We start from the raw sequence: 25,513 nt of genomic DNA on the forward strand, positions 1-25,513 counted from the left end.
AAGGAAAGTCCTCTGTTAAATGGTATGAAAGACCCAGGTTTCCAGAATGGCATTTAAGGCACTGGGAAGAAAGGCTGATTTCTCCCAGAGGGGCCCCGGCTTTGATGCCCAACTGCCCTCAAACATCAGGCTGTGCATTTTTGTATAGCAGGGTACCCTCGGGCGAGACAACCATAAATAGCTTAAAACAAGAAAAGGAGATTCCATCTGTTTCTGGAATATTTCAGCAGCACCTGCTTTCAAGGTAAAAATCTGGGAGCTGTCCCCACAGCCTTCCTCCTGACTCCCTCCCCCACCTCTCAAACACTTATTTTAAACTAAAGCAGCTAACACACAATTCAAAAGGGCTTCTGCCACCGCACCTGCCTGAGGAAACAGAGTCCTTTGATTTTATTCCTGAACTGTCTGTGTTGCTTAAAAACACTGGAACAGTCAGCAAGGGAAGCCAAAGTTCTTAAAACCAGACTCCTTTATTACTTCTAGCTTCTTTTTTGTTCCGTGGAAATGGAGCTTTTCTGTGTTTCAAGTGAAAATGAATGTAACACAGCTAAGAATGGATGCAATGGTCATTCCAGTCATGAGATCAGAAAGTGCCCTAGAAGGAAGAAGGTTCTCACTGAACAACACTCAGGTTTAGACTCAAGTCTATAGGCCAAGTAGCATGGAAGGAAGGACGATCACTATCCTTGTTTTTAAAAGAAAACAAAACAAAACCCCTGCAGTTGAGGTTTGAAAAATCCAGTCTAAATCTGGGTGCTACCTCCAAAGTGACATGCAACATCCCCTCAAACAATAACCAGAAAAACCCAAGCACATTTCACATTCAAAAAAATTACTTTCGCATTGGTCTACAAACATCAGCATCCCTAATGTCTACTCGAAACCAGCTGACAGCATTCCATTTGCTACCAGATAAATCTAAAATCTTGAGCACACCCCTCACAATTGGGCCCCAGACTTCCATGGCATCATCTCTTGCTATTGCTCTCTCTCACTGCATTCTCAGCATCCTTTCATCTTCCTATACCTTTCATTTCTTGGGGCCTTTGCGTATCAGTTCTCACTGCCTAGAAAGCTGTTCTCCCATCTTCCTCCAGGCAAGCCCCCACTCATTCTGCAAGACTCAGTTTAATTGGAACCCATCAGTAACACTTTCTCTTATTCTCAAGTTAGAGATGGGCACTGTCTAATCTGTGACTCTGAAGAACCTTACACATAAATATATTTTCTTAAAACAACACTGATCACATTATATTTTAATTACTTGTTTACATTTTCCCATCCCAAAGATTGAGCAGTTCCTAAAAGAGTGAGGGTAGCAGAAGTGCAGTGGGAGGTGGATATCAAAATCAGAGGTGGTCCGTGAATAGTGTACCTAGAAACATATTAGATTTTATATTTGGTAAATGACAAGAAGTACTTACTTTTTTTTTTTTTTTTTTCATTTTGTACTACCAAGTTCAGAAAGTTCAGCTCATCAAAATCTTGGATGAGTGTGATATCTGAAGAGTTTGCAAATGGAGACCTGGGGCTAGATCTCTGTGTTTATGTTAAGGGGCCTTGAGATAAGTGAAGGCCAGAGACCAAGTGTTATGTATTGCCCATTCCGGGTATATACTAGGTACTCAGATACTTTTTAATTGAATAAAAATTTAAAAAGTTAAACTAAAAAAATTTAGACAACATCTTGAGGAAAAAAGTTTTTTCTTCCCAAAATGTATAATAAAAATAGAGTTTTATTTGGGTGTCAGGACAGTTACAGCTTTCTTAAGAGCTTCAATAAGATCCCAATGGAAGGAGGAGAAAACTGTAGGGCAAATATTTGTGTAGTTCCTTTATAAAAGACAAAAGGTATTTAATTATTGTATGACATATCTCCCCTTAACCCTCAAACACAAATTTAAAGCTTTGAACTCTTGTGTTCCTTCTGTTGATCCAGAATCAGAAGTTGGCTAGAAATAGCATCTTTCATTATAGTTTTGGCCTTGATGGAGTATGTGCCATTGGGGCAAATCAAATATCAAATGTCAAAACAAAATTTCAATTCTAGGTCACTTTGTTTTATAATATTGAAAGATTTCAGAGATAAATGCATATATTGCATCAGACTTAGATGGTGCAATCTGAAAATGCTAAAATGCTCTCACATCCCTGTGTTTATGGAGAGTAACTAATCCATAATGACTGTTCTCCTAGCTGGTGTTTTTAATTTAGTATCAACTCCCATCCAGGAACTCATTAAATAATGTGGCAAATCTCAAGGAGGAGTAAAATTCTTCAGTGACAGGAACTAGTCAACTATGGGAGGAAATAATGCATTTGATTTATAGTGGCATTTGTGTTAACGGGACTTGTTTGGTACAACTAGGTTTCTGCCAAGGTTAGCTGGTATAAAGAGTTCAAACCAATGTTTTTAATGTTTTTTAATAAACATGGGCTTATTTCTCCATTCATTCCTTCATAAAACAAGTACTAGCTAAGTCCTTGTCCTTGAGGAGTTCCCAGACTAGCTGAGAGTGTCAGCTATGAGCCAGAATATTCTTCAATAAACTTTGGATGTATTTATGGGGGAGAAAAAAACATAAAAATTCCCAGCCTTCATGGAGCTCATGCCCTAGTGGGGAGGAACAGAAAATAAAAAGGAACTTAATAAGTAGGTTATGTTGCATAAAGGGTGTCTAAAAATCTTTCATTGTGAAATTAAGTTTAAATTTTAAAATACAGATGGCTTAACCTTTCATGGACAAAATGCCTATCACTCAATATTGAACCTCCATTGTGAGATTAAAAGGTGCATCTCTTATAACTAGCATGAAATGAGTTTGGTAATGTGAACCACACTTCTTCCAACAACTATTTCATATTTCCTCTCTGAATTTATGTCCCATGACACTTGTCCTCTCATTCAAAGTCTTTGGTGCCCTGCCCTCCCATTCTTGATGCATTTCCCCTTCTCTGATCACAATGCACACAATATCTTGGTTAAGCACTACACTAAGTGCTGGAGATACATAGTTAATTAAGATCCAGCCTTTACCCCTAAAGAGTTGACCTTCCAATAGGAGGAAAACAAAGGAGGACCAAGGTTATAAGTGTGTAACTGAAGAATGCAAAGCACACTGGGTGTGCCAGAGAGGAAATGATTACTTCTACATGGGGAAGGCTACTCTGTTGAAGTGCCTAGGCTGAGTCTGGGAGGATGGGTAAACATGTGAAAGTAGAGACTGAGTAGTTCATATGGGCCAGGAAGCATAGCAGTTTGGGAGATCAGGCAGGGAGGAAGTGAAGCTAAATCCTGGAACCACAGGGGCTATGTGTGCACAGATGCCATAACAGAGAGCTACATTCCTTAAGACAAGAAATAGAAAGCAAAAGTAGAGGTGGTTTATGAGCACACTTGAGCCATAGCCCTGGGCACACTGTGAAGGGTGATTGGACCTCAAGGCACAGGTTAACTAAAGAGAAAGTATCTAAAGAAAGCAAGGAGACTGAGCAGCAGAAGAGGACAATGCAACAATGTAACCTAGACCCAAACTGAGCCCTCATTCTCTTGGCAGACTTCTCCACTCCCCAATGGATATATCGCCAACCAGTCATCCAGTTTTAACAGTAAACCCTTCCATTTACATGCTAGATTCCGCTTAGCAATGTTCCCAAACCCAACACAGGGAAAGTGTCAGTGGGTGTGCTCTTTATTTCCACACAAGCTGGAAAAGATAGCTTCTCTGCCCTCATATTAGATACCCATAAAGTTCATGTTCCAGAATTCATCTAGGACTCTTGTATTTTTAGCCACAGTCACTATCCTCTGGCACTAGAAAAGCAACAGTAAGAAGACACTATGCCTTGGGATCATTCTGTGTATTAGATACAGCACGCTGTATTGTGATCATCCATCTCCCCAGCTAGTCTGGGAACTCCTCAAGGACAGGGACTAGCTAATAGTAGGCATTCAATTAAGAACTGACACACAAATGAATGAATTAACCCACCGAATTTTTCTCCATAGTTCTAACCTATTATAACAGACTTTAAAAACACATCAATTGCTGCTGTTTTTCATTCTAAAGGATGACAGCACGAAGACTATTCAACTGGCTTCTCACAAATATGAAATCCGTGATCCTACCTGTATAGGCACACAAAGTCACACATCAGAATCAGAGACAAGCAAATTTAAGCGTAAATTTTTAAATAAATACTTTTCTATTATCAAGATTTGCTGAGTGATAGTGCCAGTTTAGAGTATACATACACATACACACACATAGCTTGGAAAGAAACATTGTAACCCAAACATATTATGGGGAAAAACCTTTTTGCAAAACTCTAAGAACTCAGTTTAAGACTCACCACCTCCAAACAAATACATAGTTGACCTTGGACAAGGCAGGCTTGAGCTGCTCAGGTCCAGTTATACATAGATTTTTATTTTTATTTTTTTGAGACAGGGTCTCGCTCTGTCGGCCAGGGTAGAATGAAGTGGCATGATCTCGGCTCGCTGCAACCTCCACCTCCTGGGTTCAAGTGATTCTCGCGCTTCAGCCTCCCAAGTAGTTGGGATTACAGGCACCCCCCACACCACTCCGGCTAATTTTTATATTTTTTTTTTTTTTTTTTTTTTTTTTTTTTTTAGAGATGGGGTTTCACCATGTTGGCCAGGCTGGTCTTGAACTCCTGATCTCAGGTGATCTGCCTGCCTCAGCCTCCCAAACTGCTAGGATTACAGGAGTGAGCCCACGTGTCTGGCCAATATGTGGATTTTTTAAAAGTAAAAGTCACACCTTCCTCTCCTGCCTCCCTTCCACCTCTTCCACCTCTGCTACATCTGAGACAGCAAGACCAACTCCTCCTCTTCTTCCTCAGCGTGAAGATGATGAGGATGAAGGCCTTTAGGATGATCCACTTCCACTTAATGAACAGCACATATATTTTCTCTTCCTTATGATTTTCTTAATAACTTTTCCCTTCCTTAATTATTGTAAGAATACAGTAATTTATATAAAATATAATATATGCAACATACAAATATGTGTTAGTCAACTGTTTATGTTACAGGTAAGGCTTCCAGCAAACAGTAGGCTATGGATTAGTAAAGTTTTTGGGAGTTTTCTTTTTGTTTTGCTTTGTTTTGTTTTTGAGATGGGATTTCGCTCTTGTTGCCCAGGCTGGAGTGCAGTGGCACAATCTTGGCTCACTGCAACCTCCACCTCCTGGGTTCAAGCAATTCTCCTGCCTCAGCCTCCCAAGTAGCTGGGATTACAGGCATGCCACGCCACCACGCCCGGCTAATTTTTGTATTTTTAGTTAGAGACAGGTTTCTCCATGTTGCTCAGGCTGGTCTCAAACCCCTGACAACCAGACTCAAACTCCTGACCCACCTTGGCCTCCCAAAGTGCTGGGATTACAGGCGTGAGCCACCACACCTGGCCACAGTTGAGTTTTTGAGGAGTCAAAGTTATATGCGGATTTTCAACTGTGTGGGGGTACCAGTACCCTTAAACCCACATTGTTCAAGGGCCAACTGTATAAATATGCAGTGGCCTGGCCAGGGCTGAAATATAACAGACAAAACAGACAAAACTGAAAGAGAAATTTTTCTTTAAAAAGAAAAAGATCACACTGTTAAATCCAAATGTAAACAATCATTTACATCAAAGTCTAATACTCCGGGCAGGTAATTCTTGGGCCTGGGCTACTGAGGCATGCTTGAGAACAACAGAACACACAGAATCTCCCAAAGCAGCCTCCTTGCTAAAGCCTCTCCAGCAGTCATCCTCTCGTGCCCAGGTTACAAATGCTATGCTTGGTGCAGAAGAGAGTCGACTTCACTGATTAAAAGCACTAATGATACTAAGATTTGTATAGAGAAATGCAAATGTATAGCAGTCCAGATTGACAGTTAGTGAGCATGGGAACTTCCAAAGTCAGTCCCTCCTCCCCTATGGTGTGAGAGTATGTGGGTTTGGGGGACAGGGGTCGGTGGGGGAGTCTTTTCTTGATGAGAAGAAGAAAGTGCAGAGGACTAGTGCCGCAGAGAGCTACCCTTTCTGGAATCCATAGAGGGCCTGGCCTTTTATCCCCAGGCCCAGGCCCAACTCAAGCCTGGGGGCCCGGGTTTTGTCATGGGCACCTCCAGCTGCCGTGCCCTGACTGCTCCACACAAGCAGAGAGAGACAGGAGGCAGGCCCCTCTGACACCTACTTAACTGAGGCAGATGGAGAGGGGAGCATGGGGGATGCCTTTACTTCCCCCTCAGGAGGCGCCCAGCAGGAGTCCACAGAGCCAGCAGCTCCAAAATCGGATTTCCACACATCCTCCCACCCCAGAGCACGGCTTACCCCTCTGGCAGAAGGAAACAGAGCCTTAAGCAAGTGTGGCTCTGGTGTATGAGGGGCTTTTAGAAGACCTGAAGAAGACTTCTTACACGATTCTGCACTTTTTTCAAATCTCTAGAGAAGTAGCCAAAATGGGACACGGTTCTTCATTCACTGACCCAAAGGGGGCAAGGGTGTTACTTTAAGGCGGACACAGTCTGTGTCTGCAAGATGTCCTGAGCTACAGACACATACTTTATTAATAATCTTACATACACAAAATGTCCAAGAGAAAGTCTAACAGGCTAATTTCTGACAGCTCCAGATAACAGCAGAAGGCACTGAAGCCACACTGACTTTCTGGCTTCCACAAACTACTCAGAAGAGATGGTCCCCTTTCCCACCCAAGGGATGTGATACAAATAAATAAATACAATTATCTGCAGAACTTACAGTGCAAGAACAACACTGTGAAGTCCTTCTCCCCAAATGCAGTGACTTGTGGGAAACAGATAGGAAAATGAAATGAACAGCTGGAAGATTTAATTACGGAAGAGTAACGCAGAAGCTGACATTGCTTCAGAGAATGAGCCAACAGCCCAAGCCTTCTCCCTTACCTTAAGATACAGAAGCAGCTCTTCGCTCCTGAAGATAAGCGGCAGAACCCGAATCTCTGTTTGCTGTCAATGTCAGTGAGCACGAACGTGAAGTTCTGGCCAACTTGACTAACTGTGAGGCTGCAGCAAAGGCAGAACAAAGGGGAAAATGAATGTGCAGTAAGTTTCTTGATAAAGTATCTAATCACAATGAGTCGTTGAACTTATAACATTTCCTCTCTCAGTGGAACTCTTAAAATTTACACACTTCAAGGGAACAGACTGTAAGCTAGTTAAAAAAAAAAAAAAAAAAAAAAAAAAAAAGACAGCTGGCAGCCCATTCTAGTGACCACCTCAGAAATCAAATAATCAGAGCTATCATACCTTCTCCTTATTGAGTTCAGTCTCTGAGGCAGCTCTGTTAGTCAGTGCATCAATCCCGAAAGGTGCCCTCTATTAACCTCATTTTGCTGATGAAGAAATAGTCTAGAGAGGCATTGCCTAAGGTCAGCTGATCAGTGGCAAAAAGCTGGATTTTAACCCTCGCTCTGATTCCACAGGCCACTCTACCAGCTCGCTGCTAACAATCCTCACCTGAGAACTTCCCTAGTTCAGATAATAAGAGTGCTTGCCAGAGTAGAAGGTAAATGTTACTATGTGCCAGCCACAAAGTTAGACATCATATATGCGTAGACCATCTCCCTGACTCTCATGACAACCACAAAATTTAGAGGATGTTCCCATTTTACAGAAAAGGAAACTAAGGACCAGAATAGGTGGTAACTGAATCACATTCACACAGCTACAAAGGGTAGGAGCTGAAATTCAAACTGTTAAGAGGGCATGCTTAGGTGTTACTTTCCTAAATTCCTATATCTTTCATAATTTCTGAATTTATGAGAAACATATTTCCTATTTTAGAGGACAGAAATAACCAAAATGTCTAGCATTGCATGGTGCTTTCTAAGAAATGGAAACAACATTTTAAAGAAACACATTTAAGGAAAAAAGCTAAAAATGTATCAATACAAAAATTTTAAAACCACACATAAGCACAACATTCAAACATCTATTTTTAAAAAGTTTAAAAACATAATACTAATCAGATTACAGAAACTCTGTTTTGTTTTGAGATGGAGTCTCGCTCTGTTGCCAGGCTGGAGTGCAGTGGCGTGATCTCTGCTCACTGCAACCTCTGCCTCCCGGGTTCACACAATTCTCCTGCCTCAGCCTGCTGAGTAGCTGGGACAACAGGCGCCCGCCTCCACGCCCAGCTAATTTTTAGTATTTTTAGTAGAGACGGGGTTTCACCATGTTAGCCAGGCTGGTCTCGATCTCCTGACCTCATGATCCACCTGCCTCAGCCTCCCAAAGTGCTGGGATTACAGGCATGAGCCACCGCGCCCAGCCACACTCTTTTTTTAAAATTGTAAAATGTCTAAAAATCCAGTTTTTAAAATCAGTTTACCAGTTAGCTTGGATTTCATTCCGTTTTAAAAATCTAAACATCCCACTTCCGTCATAGTTATGGCGGCTAACTACATAGTTATGGCACCTCCCTGCCCAGCTGTTGCTGCTAGAGCTTGTAGACAAAAGAATTCACATTGTGGTGAAGAGCAATAAAGAAATTGTGGGTACTCTTCTAGGACTTGATGACTTTGTCAGTGTGGACTGGAAGAGGTCACTGAGTTTGAAATCACACCAGGGGGAAGAAGTATTATTGTTGTTATTATTTATTATTATTACTTTGAGACACAGTCTTGTTCTGTCACCCAGGCTGGGGTACAGTGGCACAATATTGGCTCACTGCAACCTCTGCCTCCCAGGTTCAAGTGATTGTCATGTCTCAGCCTCCTGAGTAGCTGGGATTTCAAGTGTGCACCAACACGCCCAGCTAATTTTTGTATTTTTAGTAGAGAAAAGGTTTTGCTGTCTTGGCCAGGCTGGTCTCATACTCCTGGCCTCAAGTGATCCGCTCGCCTCAGCCTCCCAAAGTGCTGGGATTACAGGCATGAGCCACCACACCTGGCCAGGAAGAAGTATAATTAAATCAGAGCAGATTTTGCTAAGTGGAAATAATATAATAATGCTGGTTCCTGTCAGAGAAGAACCTGAAGAGTGAATGGGTTACCCTACCTTATGCTAGATTCAGTTTTGTCTTATAACGGCAACAAAATAGAATATGCTTTTTACCTTTAAATGTTTAGATCCCATAAAGCTAAATTTCGCATTAAAGGGAAATGCTTTGAAGATGTATATCCATTTTTGTAAGTAACGGTAATTACCTCAGAAAAAGAAGAGTTTTTTCTCTGAAGATTAAAATAAAGGTATTTTTGGTTAAAAAATCCAGATTCTAATACCTGAATTTATATTAACATAATATGCTAGAATTCAACACTGAGTCATTCAAAGGAACTCATCAACTCATATTGTATTTTACAAAGCATATTCAAATTGGTAAAATAGTCAAATCTATGCTGTAAGCTATTAATTACTTTATAAATTATCAGAAGAAATTTTAAAATAATGGTTTACCACCAAGCTTTTTCCAAAGGCAGAATTCTTATTGAGTCTTTGGGTATGATATGAATTAAGTTTTCAAAGATAGGGTAGACTTTCTAAAACTCCCTTATACAGCCACATAATTAAAATTAAAGAATTTTCAAGGTATTCCAATACAAAGGCCAATGGACTCTGCCTGATCATATTTAAGGAGACAACCCCATCCCTTAGAGAGTGGTTAGACAGTACAAGAAAATAACTCAGAAAGAAAAAGTGTTCCACTCTCCTTATTTAACTAGGAAGGTGAACAAAAACAAGGTGGCAATTTAAAAGCAATGTGGTCATAAAGCAGGTGTAAGTAATGCTATCCCTCCACCTTCCACAGCCAGGAGAAGAAACACATTTCTATAAAAGTTATAGGGCCGTCAAGGGGACACCAAACGCTACCTTCTTATGGCTGTTATGTTTTATCTATAAAGCTTGGATACTGTGTTACTATGGTGATTTAATACTATGTTTTAAAGGGGGATTATATGATTAATTTTAACAAGGTTGAGAACTGAAGATGTGTGAGAAACAGCATTCTAGCTCACATAATTAAAGTGATTGGGGAGAAAAGTGGGCCTCAATGGGGGAGGGGAAATCCTGTTTTATTAAAATATTTAAAGCAACAGGTCTGGACGATTCTAAGTTACAAATAAGGTTTGCTTTTAAGAAACACTACTACGTGATCATACAAAACATGAGTGTTCAGTGTTTTAACTCAGGTTTTGATTTCACTTCTAGAATGTTTAAAATGAATACTCTCTAAGTATCATCCTAGAAAGGAAGGGTATTGATAGGACTGGATGAAAAGAAAACACCCAGGATTCTCCAGGAAAAAGACAGAGAATGAGCACACCTGACTTGTGAATTGTGTGTCATTAATTTCCTACTCTCTTTCTGCTCCTATTAAAAATGCTGGAAATGTGTTTAGTTACCCCACAGGCTCAGAGAAAGAATCATTACTCATTTACCTGGTGCAAATCCCAACCTAATCACTGACTAAAGTTAGCAAGTTACTTAAAACCTTTAAGCACCTGAGTTTCTTCACCTGGAAGAACAATGAGACACTACCATCCAACCCAAAGGATGTTTTGAGAATAAATGGAAATGAATTTAGTATAAAGGCCAGTCCAGAGTAGGAACAATTAAAAAGAGGGATGCAAGCTGTTGCCAACTGTGAAAACTAAAACCCACATTAAAAACTAGGCTTAGAATCTTCCTGATTCAGCTTTATAATACCTGTGAATAGAGGAAGAAGTCTGCTTTCTCTCTCTCTCGTCTGTTGCATATTTTTCAGGAAAGAGTAGTCCTCTGGGTGACCAAGTGACTGATGCTTGCATTACAGTGAAAAAGATTCTTTTGGGGTGCCACAAGCTTACTTATTCCCAATTGATTCACTTTTTCAATTCATGGTGGAGTGAAGTAGAAGTCAACAAAAGCCCAAAACCAGTAGGCTCTAAAAGATTGTTTCCTTGGACAATTTCCAATAAACTAAAGGTCTGGCAAGGGAAGTCAAACAGGGTACCTTAAAGGGTTCTGAATCTCCAAGGAATTTATCATTCTCTCTCTCCTACTTGCTGGGGTAGTCTATGGGAGTGTTCACTATTTCTCCATACAAATGACCTTGGGGAAAGGGTCTGCTTCCTTAAAGTCTGCAGTTTTGTGTTTACCTCAGCATCCACAATTTCCACAGGAATCAGAGATTTCAGGATGATAAAAGCTAGGAGAAACCGTCTCACCCAATTCTCATGTTTCACAGATAGGAAAACTGTTATTTAGGGTTTACTTTCATTTTGTTTTCCAAGGTAATCAGGACTAAGACAAAAATCCAAGCCAACTTCTGGTTCAAAGTCCTTTCCATTCTGCCACGCTGCACTAAACACAATGAAAATCCTCCCTGGGAAGCTTTCAACTTGGTTTAAGGAACTAAGGTATGCGAGGAATTCAGATAGTTGTCTTAACAAAAAAACATATTTTTCACTAAGCCAGGGAGACCACATTTGAAAATCTCCAGAAATGAACCCAGGAGACCAGGGCCAAGACCAGCCTCAGCTATGCTTCTTGTAGCTTCCCGTGCCTAGGTGAATATGGAAAAACAAGTGAGGAAAGCAATGACTATTCAAGCCACAGACCTAAATCTTCATGCTGCCTTTTAAATGCCTATCCGCCATTCAGAGCCTCTCCAGTAGCATTTTCCTTAATCTTGAAGTTGTTTACAGGGCCAGTGCATGAATGTTATGAAGCATGGGGATGGACAGTTTGATTCTAGTCTCCCAGTGAGAAACAAACTTTTACATGTGAGCTTCACTTTAAGTTTCATTATCCATTTTGCAAATTGAGCTACAACTACACTGGGCACTGTAACGAGTGCTGGATATACAACACTGAACAATATAGACAGGATCCCTTGCCTATGTAGGCTTTCTGTCTAGTTAGAGAGAAATAATAAACAAGTATACCACAAAACATACAGCTTGTAATAGCAATATTACAAAATCAAAGAAGGAACAAAGATAGAAGAAAATGGAAGGCAAAGAAAGGCCCTACTGAGATAATGTGGTCAGAGGCAGCTTCTCAGGGATGGCAACAATATTGACCAAAGGATGAAATGGAGCAGCCACTCAAGAAACAGGGCACTGGGTTGTTTCAGGCAGAGAAAAGAGCTAGGCAGAGATTGTGGGGTCTGGAAAGAGCTAGTTATGATCAAGGAACCAAAAGGACAGGAGTCCTGCTAAAGCACAGAAGATAAACGGGGAAGTGGCATCACACGAAGTTGCTAGATAAAGCAAGCTCCAGATCACGCAGAGAGTCCCACAGGTCGTGGTAAAGAATTCAGATTTTTTTTTTTTTTTTTTTGGTAGTCGGGGGAGGTAATAGAATGCCATTGAATGATTTTGATCAAGAGAAAAAACTCTGGTTTATAGCTTCAAATATTTGATCGGACATACACAGAGAGCAGTTTGGAAGAAGGTCTAAGTAGGAGTGGAGAAAATAATCTGGAAGCGATTGCAGTAGTCCAGGTGAGACTGGATGGTGGCTTAACTCATGTAGGGAGAGTAGAGATGGAGAGGGATGGATAGTTTAAGCTATAGTTAGCAGATATGAATGACAGGCTTGCAGATGGACTGGGAATTGGGGAGCAAAAAGGCAGAATATTACCATTTGAAGATAGGAAAGACTAACAAGTTTGGGGGAAGATCCAAGAGTTCCATTTGGGATATGTTAAGTCTGAGAAGCCTGTAAAACATCTAAATAGAAATGTCAAGTACAGAGTTGAACACACTAGTTAGGAAATCAGAGGAAACGTTTGGATTGAAGCTATAAATTTGGAAGTCATCTACACACAGATGGTATTTAACACCATGGTAAAGACTGGGATCACTTAGGGAGGGAGTTCAGAGAAACAAAAGAGGATCCAGGACTAATTTATAGGAACACCAATTTAGAAGATGGGTGGAGAAGAGACCAAAGAAAGGAGAATAGCCAGGCAGAACAAACGGGGGAGTGGTCAACTGTATCAAAGATGAAAAGAGGAAAAAACAATGTCTACTGAATTAAGCAATATGGAGATTTTAGATGACCTTGATAAAAACAGCTCTAGTTGAATGACAGAAGCAGAAGACAGGCTGAAGAAGGCTGAGGGATAAGTTGAAGTGTGTAGATAACTCGTTCAAAAAATAGAGAATCAGAAAGCTACTGAGTGGTGGTTATTATTTTTAGGATGAATACCAGAACTTGTTTTTAAGCTGTTGGAAATGATTCAGCAGAGATTTATGATGCAGGACAGAAGAGAAAACATTAAGGCCTGGACCTTACATGAGAATCCCAGACATGTTACTCAGCAGTTACGTGGGCATAGACAAGTTACTGTATTTCTCTGATCTCATTTGTAAATCATCAGAATAATCACCATCACTTTGCAGAGTGGTTTTAGATTAGAGATAATGTATATAAGAGAACTAGCATATAGTACGTACATGACAAAAATGATCATTACTACTGTCATGCAATTATAAAATTCAAGAGATGGAACTGAAGCATTTTGTCCCCCTCTAGTTATTATAGCTTACTGACAATTATCTGTTGTCCATGGAGGGGCACCTAACAGTCACTTCTCCTTTCCTTCAGTGCGTATGAGGCATGGGGCAGGAAAGAAGCTTCATCAAACTACCACATCTCCCAGCCTTTAGCTCCATGAGCCTCAAAGCTTCCTTCTACAAACATACCTTATATCTGCCTAGGCCTCAAGTTTCTCACCTTCTCTGCTGAAAGATCCAAGTGGTGAGAATGACATGGACCCAAAATATGAGGGGACTAACAGTAAGTGACACACCTTGAGACAGCAGGCAATGCCTACATGCTGCTAAAGCTCACCAGACGATCCTAAGAACAGAGCTCTGTCCATTCCCTCTATATGAGCCTGACAAAGTCAACATGAAGCATAACTGTAGAATTAAAAAGTATCAAAAGCAGAAGGAACAGCAGAGATCGATGGAATCCAATTCCCTCATTTTATCCATGAAGAAATGAAGAATCTCAGGGGAGAAGTCACTTGCCTTATAGCACAGAGCAGGGCAGTGGTAAAACCAAAACTAAAACACAGATCTCCTGGTTGCTGCCCACAACACTCTGTCCACTAAGGCCCAACTGCTTCGTTGTCATCAACTCTGTAGAAAATATTCATGGGGCACAGCTGAACTTATAGTGTAGGCTAAACAAAGGGTCTTCATGGGCCCAGTGGGTTCAGGTTTGGAAAGGAGAGCAGGGTGAATCTGCAGAGGAGAGGTCTGGGAAGATAAGATACTAATGCACTGGTCCTATGTCTGTGTGGGTTTCATTTTCTTCTTTCTCTCAATTTCCTACTTCTCTACAATAAATATATATTGCTTTATTGCTTTTGAAATGAAATCATTTGTTAGGTTACTTATGGATCTTATGGAGGCAGTATGGTAAAACAGGGAAAGTATGGTGGAGTTGGAGGTCAGACAAATGAGGGTTCTGCAAGCAGCTATACCACCAACTGGTAGTGGGACCTTGGGTAGTTATCAAGCCTATCTGAGCCTCTGTTTCCTCCTGTGTGGCATGAGGATAATGGTAACCTTGCAAATTTGTAACCTTTTATTACAGGAACATAGGGCAATGCCTGGCACAAAACAGATACCCAATAAAGTGGTAAGTAGCGTTTGAGCCACATTTGCATCTGGGGTTACATACTGACCATTAAATGATGCCTCTGGCCCTGAAAAGATTATTTCATTGCATTTCACTATCGTGTCATTTGTGTGTGCCAGTATAATTTACAGGAAAACGGAATGGTAGCTGACTTTCCGGGTTTGGAAAGAGAATAAACACAAAAATGGAAGAGAATAGCTTTTCCATCATCCAATGCATCTCTCAAGTGCTTTGACTAACTGAAGCTGGTTGTCAGCTATCAAGGGCAAGCAAGTAGCAAACACGATATGGAATGGTACAAGTCTTTTTTTTAAGAGACTACTTTTATTAGTAATAATGAGTTTTTGAGATTGATAGAGGAATCTCAACACTGACACACTTCACTACTCCCTCTCACCAACAGCTTCATATACACTCTAGGGTAGAAATAATTCTGGATTAGGAATAAGAGTACCGGCGCCTTTCCCAGCCCTGTAAATTACATAGTTGTGACCATAAGCAAGCCATTTCACCTCTGTGGATCATGGTTTTCCTTCTATAAAATGGGGAGTTTGAACTAGATGAATTTCAGTTTTAAAATCCTGTGGTCTTGTTCCCACACATTTTCAAGGCCTCCTGTGGCCACAGCCCAGGTTCTCACAGTCACCCTCTCCCCAGAAGGCTTCATCTGCTCTGGCTGAACAAGCTCTAGGCTTACACGGGGCTTCTCCTCTACTTTGCTCTTCAGTGTTGATGGGGTATTAGGCTCTCCCTCCCACTTGCCCACTTCTTGCTGTCCTGGCAGACTCAACACAAGTCTCCCCCACCATAACAAGTTTTCTCTGACCATTTTGGTCTTCTCTAACCTCACTATCCTTTGGGTGGATACTGTTTAAAATGTCTTTATAATAATTCCTGGACTAGACTGGGAGGGCAGGGCTCCAAGTCTGAGACCATTTCCATTATCCCCCATATTACCCAACACAATGGTCTACATTCTGAACCTTCTTTTGCCCTTTTGTAAAAAAGATACCACCATCTAGCTCTAGAGCTTCTGGGAAGAATAAATGAGACAGTGATGTGGCAGCACCCAGCACTTTGACTAGAATCGATAAGGAAATCAAATCCTTGTTTCCTTCCTTTCCTCCCTCTCTATATATTTGGTGACTGGTCTTCCCCACAAGGTGGTCTACTGGGAGATGGAAATCTCTTCCCCATAAGGTATTTGTCTGGGAGATGGAAATCTAGGTTGTGCTAAGAGAACCTTGGCCTAGTCCTGATTTCTCCGCAGCTTAGGATTTTGTTCAAATGAAGATAATGGCACCTGCTCTCATCTCTTATGATAGGAGGATAAAATGAGATAATATATGAGGAAGCACATTCTTTTGAAAAGCTACTGGCTTTATTATTTTTCCTAAGTCCTAGTTTCAAAAAGAATAATCTTAAAAACAACACACGAGACAGCAAGATGTCAATGTTAACGGGTGATTTGATGATGACTGTGAAAATCCCACTCTTGATATAGACTAGAAATGTCAGCAAGTTTTATGACTGTTCCTTGGGGTAGAAAAGCACAAATACTGAAAAGATCAGGAAGCTTTCTTTTTTGAACGCAATCACCTGGGGCATTACTTGTTTCCCAGGCTGGCATATTTTCTAAGTCAAACAATATCATAAACACATCTAGGGGGCTTTGTGGGCCTCAGAATCTGGGGATATCCATTTGACAGTGCTAATTGTAAACTAATAAAAAAAATTAAGACATTGAAACCTTTATATTTCTTATATATGAACTTTATTCGTTATTATTTTCTCTTCTGTATTAAAGTATACCAAGGTTAGAGGTAAGGGAACAGAAAGAAAATATATAGTCCCAAAATAAAATGATTTTTTGGTATCAATAAAAGTTATCAACACCCATAGGGTATATAATATAATACAATGTAAGAAAGAACTATTGTACAGGGTAATGAATGAAATATCCAAAAAGAAACATTTCTGTCCTCAAATCCTTTTGTAAAAAAGAAAAGAAAAAGGAACATGATTAGGGGAACATAATTTGGAGAGAAGGATTCTGGAAGAAAAATATATTTCTAACAACAACAAAAAGGCATCAGATATTTTTGGTAACAAAAAAGATTTTAGAATTATCACTTAAGAACTCTGCTTGTCTTCCACTTCAGAATGTAATCACCCAGACAGGTAGGTAAGAAGAAGTGTGTGTGGGGTATAAGTCTGAGAAAAAGAAATTTGAGTGTGTGTGTGTGTGTATGCACACACACACCTGCACATGTGTGTTGGTGGGGAAGACAGAGGTTTAATCTCTATGCATTTCTTCTAATATTAGTTGACAAACTCAATTAAGAAACTCCTATCCAAAACAAATCACCACTCTAACAAGAAGCCATGTAAAAATGTATTCTCTTATTTTTCTTTGTTAAACACCTAACTACATTTATAAAACATTTCAGCTTTATTACTTTTTATAAATATGTCTTTGTCATAATTTGTCATACATTTTATAAGTAGCTGGAGGAGATTTCAAGCATTGCTAATTCATACATATAAATGTGAAGTTTGCATTAAATATCTCTAAACAAAACCTACTTCCTTGCTATTTTTAGGAGGAATAGGCTAAAGAAGAGACAAGAGAACCCTCGTTACAAAGACTGACCCTCTTAGAATTAAGGCTATTCTTTTTTGAGCATCAACCTGCTACTAAAACATTCCTGGTACCAGGATTTACAAGGTCTGAGTCTGGAAATACTACAATGGTTGATTGGCTTAAGAAAAAATAAAATGTTAGAACCAGGGAGAGCAGTGATTAAAAGTGGCTGGCAACATTCCAGAGTTGCTTTTTAGTACCTTTTAAACTCCTTTGGCTACCAATTCTCATCTCATACCATTTTTAGGTTTATGCCAAATAAACCAGGACAGTGGTATTACAACGTGTAGAAAAGATGCAAACATCATACTACCCACATATACTCTAAATCACTGAAATCTTAAAGGCTTTGCCTTGTTTGGGTACACTAAAATACATGATAGAATCTTCCTGAAGATAAGCACAAATTTTACAGCTTTCTTGGACCATATTATGGCATTTCTTACTTACAATGTTATTTTCTATAACCCTTCTGTAAATAAAAGTGGATTTTTTAAGATGTAATGTATGTACAGTTTCACAGTTCAAATTTCCATTGAGAGAAAACTGAAGAGACAACAATCAAGTGGGCAAATAAATGAATGTAAAAAAATAATGCTTCAACTGTAATGAAAAAGAGTAGATTTTTTTGAAAATAAAATAATTGTCACTTTATTAATATAGTTAATACATTAGTTTTATAAAGTAAAAAAAACAAAGCTCTTCTAAAATTCTTATCATTAACCAGTGGCTCGTTAAAAAGAAAAAACAAAAAACCTTAGACTATTTTAATTGTCTTAGAGTTATTATATTTGTACCTACCTAAGAAACAGTTTATCACAATGTAAATACCAAGGAAATGTTTAGGTGGTTTTGTACTTTCTAATCTCAAAATCTATAGAAAATTCTGCTTTCCCCAGAGATACCATTCTTAGCCACCTAAACAAAATATAAAACACTATTTAGCAATATTTCCTGCTGAATACCTTTAAACAAGATAGGGCTAGGCTGATTTAAATTATAAGTTGAAGTCTAGGAAAAACAAAGTCTATATAATACAAAACTTTGGAATCAAATAATATTACTTGTTTAAGCCAAATATATTCATATTTAAATAACAATTAAAGAGCACCAGATTAAATACCAACCATTCTTAATCATAGTTTAAGTCTGATAACCAAAATTAAAAATTTAATGCCATACAAAATACATCTCACAAACTAACCAACGCAAAGCTCTAAGCTTTAAACTTTTTGATAGTGTCAATAAAAACCCCAGGAAGGGAGAATATTGCAACTCTCCTTGGAACACAGGTATCTTAAATCATGGTTAAACAGACAGAATGTTAAGAATGGTATGGTTTTTATTTTCTATAGCAGGTTTATTGACACTTTTTTTCTAGTAAGGTTTGAAAATCTGACACTACCTGTCCATATAGAAGGGGAAACAAAACTTGGTCAAAGTCTGTAGAACTTCCTGTGGAGAGAAAGAGAGATAATTTATACATCTAATGGGACCAATAAATCTAACATTAACCACAGCACACAATCTAGGAACTTTACCCTAAAGAAAGAGGAGACAGATGAAGAAATATGGGCTTTATCAATTACATGGGAGGAGTACCAGGCAGTCAATCATGAGAAATAATAAACATGATCAAACTTCATTAAAAATGAAAAATTAATCAAGAATCACACATGGGCAAGCAGCAGGAGCCATGCAGGAAAGCTCTGAAGGGAGGGAGGCGGTTGGGTTGCTGAGTGTTAACACCCCTCCAGGGAACATCTCCAGCCTGACCATATGGATCAGAGTGAATAACACCGAGCCACATGGGTTTGGCCTGGCAGGGCCGCTGTTGCTGGCACCGTTTTTGCCTGTTACCTAGGAACAGAGGGGGCCGGGATTAGACAACGCTTCCCAACATCAATAGGCCAAATCACAGCAGAATGGAAAGCCAACTTGAAGATAATTGTCCCTGAACAATGTCAGCTACATTTTTTAGAGTTTAAAACTTCATTTACTAACTTTACAAAGAAGTTGCCATTTTGGGCATACATTTATTTTGGAACCAAACTGTAACAATTTTAAGTATATACTATTCTTATTGAAATATCACCATAATTGAACATACTCACCTGATTTTAATTTACTAAAATCTAAAGCAAACTACCAGTTTAAATGTCTTTTTTAAAAAAAAATACATATATAGGTACATAAAGCCAAGCACAGTATTCAGGATTAGGGTACACAAAGTAAGGTGATATCTTAACAACTTATTCATAAAAGACATTACCACAGAAAAAGACAGTACATGACACACAATAAACAGTGGTGTGTGACTTTCCCTAGAAGACACATTTCATATGTATAGCACATATACACATAGCTAACCACATAGACAGGTAGTTAGTTATCATTTCCTTCATCGAATTTTCCTTAGCTTGACTTAATTTAACTGCAGACTTGGACAGCGCACGGTTGGTGCTTATCATAAGTTCATAGACCAATGTTATAAATTTTAAAAAACTATTCCTTTCATGCATTTGATTTGCTTTTTAACTATTTAAAATCCCAACTTCAAGACAAAATGAAGAACACATTTTTCAGTCATTGAGAAGCTGGTTCAAATTAAAACAAACCTGCCCATTGCAAACCCTAATCCAAGTGATAAATTAAAGATCAGTTTACAAATGTAGCACTTTTCTAACCAATAATAATGAATTATCAATGCTAACTGAATTGATGCTTCTCGCTTCATTTATTTTTAAAACCAGTTCTATCATTCAAGAAATAAACCACATCAATCTAATAACCCACTCAATGAAGCAGAAAGCACATTGACTTGCTCTGCCAGAGCATGTTCCGCCTACATAATTCAATTGAGCATATCCTATTTTTTAATATCATCTTGGACTGGTACTATGTATATCACACCACTGCTAAGGCATGCCATGAAATAAAGTAACAAATGAATAGGAGACTAAGAAGTGAAAAAGAGTGGATGAGAAGACCTCAGCATATTCTAAGAAACATTACCTATATATTAGTTAATTTTATAATGTGGCATTCAGGCATATATACTGTTTATAAACTAATCATGCTTAAACCGCAATAGGTAATACAGAATCAGAACAAAGGCAATTTTTCAGTGCATAATGTTATTATCAGGCAAAGATAGGAAAAGAGATCACATAAAACATTTAACGCCTGCAGTGCTAATTATGAAGTATAGTATAATTCACATACACAAAACCCTTATGATTTACACAGACACAAATTCCTTACAAATTTCCTTCCACTTCAAGTTTTGAATAGTAACAGAAAGCATCTCTTAACTTCAGTATATAAAATAGCCATTCTTTAAAACTCAGTATTCAGTGCTCACTCATTGCCAACATCGGCTACAAAGACAGCTATCCTTTACCCCTCAAAAGTTACAGGTGCAGAAAGCACTTCTCTACTCTATGCTGGAGTTGCACTGGCAAAAGGCCTCAAAGATTTTTGAAAGAAAGGACCCCCATGGCTATGAGAAGGCATTGTGCTCTACAGCAGAGTCAAAGGAATCTAATATGCCCAACTTATTACTCACTACAATATAGAAACTTCTTACCACTCTCTAATGTCAAGAGTAATAACCAACCTTGAACTTATCTGTCAGATAATATTAGAACAAATATCAAAATACCCACTGTAGGCTGAGTGTAACCACCCACCAGCTTTCCTTTTTACCCAAGCAAACAGCAATAAATCTAATTAAGCAATGGGGCGGGGGGAGGGGAGGAAGAAAGGGAATATAGGCAATGTAGGCACATGTTGGTACATTACAATATGTTCCTTCATGTTTGTGATATTACAAGAGCTTGATATTCCAATTTAAGTCAAACAAGATGGTGGTGTGCCGTCAGAAGAAAAAACAAAAATGAGCATCTACTCTGTGTTCTGCATATTCACATATTATCGCAATTGGAACTGAGATATCTACTTCTTAATTTGGGAAGGGGAGGACAGGAAGAGGCAGGGAAAAACAAGCAATGTTCTCTGTAAATAAAAACTGCAATAAACCAATTTAATAAACCAATTACATAAACGCATTTTCTTAATACTGATGTTTTCCTTACACATAAACATTCATGCCTTATCCTCTTTTCCCAAAGAAAAATACAATTATTCGAATACGAAAAGTACCACTCTCCGAGAGAGGGGGCTTTAAAATCCTGATTTAAATATATTTTGAGCACCACATTCATGGCAGTGTCCCACAGTCTTTCAGTATTAACTTTATTGGGACAACAGTCATTAACCAGGTACCAACCGCTTTTTCTCTCTAGAACTTGTGTCTTTGGCTAGGGCACTTTCTTTAAAGACGGTAATTTTCTTGTTCTCTTTCCCGTTTCTCTTGCCTACACAAGCTCTTTTAGACAACCAGCGTCGGTGCAACTTCAACTACTGCCACATAAATCGGATCTTGGGGATGCAGCACAGCTGATGAAATGTAAATGACCTCATTGCTAAGGCAGGGGGTGGGGAGGACTGCGTGCCAGCTCTACAGATCAATTCCCAAGTTTATATTTTCACAAATCTTTTTATGTACAGTTTGATTTTTTAACATTTTAATGAGCAAAAAAAGTGAATCTATAGTAGCCAGTCACCACAGTTAAAGTGCAGGGCATGAACTAGATCCCAGGAGGAAACCAGTCCACCATGTCACCACTGGCTTTAGGACATTCGCCACCTGGTTCCATGTCCCCAGGTTCCAACTCTTTTCATAATCAAAACACTGCTGACATTATAAACCCCAGACGGGTTTTCTAAAATCCCTCCCAATCAATATATCCAACACATAACTTATTGGAGACAACACTGAGCTCATTGATTAAGGTGAGTTCAGTAGCAAAGTTTTCAAAATAAATGAGACAAGAATACAGCATTCAACCCCTTTGTGTCACCAGACAATTTATGAAATAGGCAATTTCCAAAAGGGCTTTTCTTCCTAACAAAATATATGATACTTCATGTGGGAAGAAATAAGAGCAGAGGGGGCAGGGAGGAAGTGTGTTAGAGAGGCAGTTGCACAAATCTTTCAGTTATGCATACATGAAGAAGCAGATTGCATAGTGCAGTAGAAAAGTAACATCTACAAAGCTCTGCCCACAAGAGATACCAAGCCTCAGAGTATGAACCAAAATATGAAATTAACACACCTAATGCTGGATACACTTGCAAATGAAATTCAGAAATGAACTCGAGATTCATTTCAGTCTACTTTGGATTCACTTCATCCAATTCTAATTCTCATCTGGTCAGAAAGCCTGAATTTACTCCAATCTGGAGAAATTAGATTACATTCCATTGATACTGAGCCTAAGAATGCAGTACAGTTTTAAATGTATAATATTATCCATTACAGAATCCTATCTGGAAGCAAAACCTCGAAGACCAAATTCAATGAAGTTAACTGGGATTATTAATGAGAAGGCTAGACTAATTCACCCTGACCTTGGGGTGCTAGGTAGGGGGCTATAGGAAATCCTGCAACGACCAACATTCCAGATGTCAAATACTTTGTTTTCATTGCTTCACTGAAACCTATAAACAAAAATTAGTTTTATTTGGCAGATGAAAACACAGACATACACACCCCATAAATAAATGCCATCTGAAAGATAAAAGTGCAGGGTGATTATAGTGTCCACTGGAGTTACAGAATGTAGGGAGATGAGACATATTCGCAATAGTTAAAAGGGAAAACCATGTGTGCAGGAAAACATTTAAATAAAGAGAAGAGATAGCTTGAAAAATGAATGTATTTTAAAATATGTAAAGCCACAATTAGCCTCTTTGTGGCTTGCTGAAAGCCGATATAGCAGTTGATAATTTACCTTTGTCCAAAAACAAGAGTGAAAGAGGAAGGGGAAGGGAAACCGTGGGAGAACATTTTCTGGGTTTCTTATATCTAATTTATTTGTTCATTTCAAAATGTAGGTGTGTGATGAAAAGATCAGTGGAGCTCAAATTCCTAAAATACTCCCTACGTTTAATTTTTTTTTAATACCATAAGGGAAATGCTGACCCTCTAAGTCCTGCAATTGGGAGCAGTGCCACTTACTTGAAAGAAAAGCCTCTGATTGATGATCTTAAAACTCAAGTTGAAAGTTAAAAACAGAACACATGCAAAATCCAAACATACAAAAAAGCTAACAGAATTTCTACCTTAAGCCATTTCAAGTTAAAACCAGGGGCTCCCAGTGAAAGCTCACAAAGGTGTTAAATGCTTATGATTAAGAAGGGTAAAGCAGTTGTTCTTGGAAGCTTAATTAGCACCAAGTTCAAGAATGTTGATCAGAAGTTTCCTAAATGTGAACACAGGAAATAAAATTTTTCTCCTTCACTATAAGTGTCAAATTAAATCTAAGACCCATAGCATAATTACAACCAAATTTTTATTTTTTTTTCAGTGGGAAAAAGAAGCCTGGAATAAGGGGTTTTACAGAAAGGCCTTTCAACACCCAAACATAAAAGCCAGGTCAAATTTCTAACAAAGCTGCTCAAATGCTACAGAGTCTGCTTCCTTTCTTTGGTACATTTCAATATTTACCCCTAGTTTACTTTTTATAAACTTCAGTTAATTCTGAGTCATACACATGTTATAATTATGCAATTTGTGTAATACCTAATATGTGGTATCAGTGTTGTAATTCAAAGATAAAATTATAATAAATTCATCATACTCTATAAACATGTATCATATAAACTGTATATCTAAATTATCAAGGACATTAAGTGCAGAAGAACGCTTTCAACAGTAAAAGAGACCCCTCTGAAACCACTTTTAAGTATACATCTTCATGTCCTTTGAAGTCTGAAGCAAAAATAATCTTATTTTTAAAACTTTTTAACAAAATCACTTTATCCTTTTGCATGTTCTTCAAACTTATCTAAAACAAAGTTATTCCATAATCATGATATTATATAACATCCTCTATTTCAAGATTCCCTTTTATTAATTTTAAATCTTACACAAAGTGGTTGAAAATGAGAGAGCTATATTTATAATGTCAGCATGAAATGCCAATAAAATTCTTCACACATGCTACAATTCAAATACTGTACTTCCAAAATGAACAAATGATTTGGTTATGAGCTCTTACAATTAGCATTCAGTGACATCAGAATTCAGTGGTAATTCCTTGGACTTAATATGATTACTCTAAAATATTTTCTCTTGCTCATTTCCTTAAGCATTTTAATTCCTGTTATCTGAACATTTATGTTATCAATATTTCCGAAAGGAAGAGGGGAGGAGAGGACACAAGTCAGAACATACCAAAGGAACAGGGGTCCCAACAGTAAAACTGCAAACATGATTTCACTGAAGAGGCAACCTGCCCTTAGGAAGATATTATTTTAAAAGAAAAGGAAAAAAAAAAAGAGCACTGATAGAAATACTATTTTGTAAGCATATTAAAAGCTGTCAGCTTTTAAATATTTTAAATGCACACAAAAATGTGCACAGATGGGCAACTTTTCTGCTCACATTAGTCTAGAGAAAAATCTTTCATTATCAAGCTCAAAGTCCTTGAATTTTTTAAACTTAATTGTGCCTCTATTTCTTAGAATTCACACCCCAAGGCCAAAGCTTTCCTGCCACCAGTCCTTCAAATCTGACTTGGACATTACACGGGAGGAGGCTCCAAGCCTCCCTGAGGTCTCACTCCTTTTACAACACACGAAAAAGCAGTCGATAATGGGCCCATGCTGAATTCACTGCTCTCCACGTCTCCTCTTGGGACACAAGCCTAGCAGATGTGATAAAAACTGTGTCAGAGAAGTGGCTCTAGTTTGTGCCTTAATGACAACTTAAACCTCTAAACCAATACAACCAAAGGACTAACAGAACTGGCTGTTACCTCTCTCTCCTGCCAATCTTCAAATATCTCTGAACTAAATTAGCACCTCTACCCACAACTTCCCCTGCCACCCCACAAAATCCATTCTAATTTTAAAAGATAAATGAATTCAGCAAACACCCGTTGGTGGCATAAGTGTCTGGGTGCTGTGTGTGTGTGTCCTATAATTAAGCCCTAACACATATTTCATGTAGTTTATATTTTCTCAAGGTATGATTGAGCATTCAGATATCTTAAAGGACTGCCTGGTAAATTCCCTCTGATCACCACCCCGGTAACCGTATTAACGCATACAACTGGTAGAGTTACAGTTTCCAAAAAGTACCTGAAGGTCTAAAAATTATTTTTAAA

The 25,513-nt window shown here is 38.7% G+C and overlaps 1 protein-coding gene across 1 annotated transcript in view; it reads right to left on the reverse strand.

Annotated features, from left to right (window-relative positions):
* DENND1A (DENN/MADD domain containing 1A) overlaps positions 1-25,513 on the reverse strand; it is a 497,378-nt gene that overhangs the window by 366,681 nt on the left and 105,184 nt on the right. Inside the window, exons 3-4 of the mRNA XM_011965500.1 lie at positions 18,682-18,731; positions 6,935-7,054 (exon numbers count right to left, since the gene is read on the reverse strand). Of these exons, the coding sequence (XP_011820890.1) occupies positions 6,935-7,054; positions 18,682-18,689 (128 nt within the window). The 5' untranslated portion in view covers positions 18,690-18,731. The remainder of the gene's footprint in view (positions 1-6,934; positions 7,055-18,681; positions 18,732-25,513) is intronic.

The sequence above is a fragment of the Mandrillus leucophaeus genome, unplaced genomic scaffold, assembly GCF_000951045.1.
Source record: "Mandrillus leucophaeus isolate KB7577 unplaced genomic scaffold, Mleu.le_1.0 Scaffold729, whole genome shotgun sequence".
Classification (NCBI taxonomy): domain Eukaryota; kingdom Metazoa; phylum Chordata; class Mammalia; order Primates; family Cercopithecidae; genus Mandrillus; species Mandrillus leucophaeus.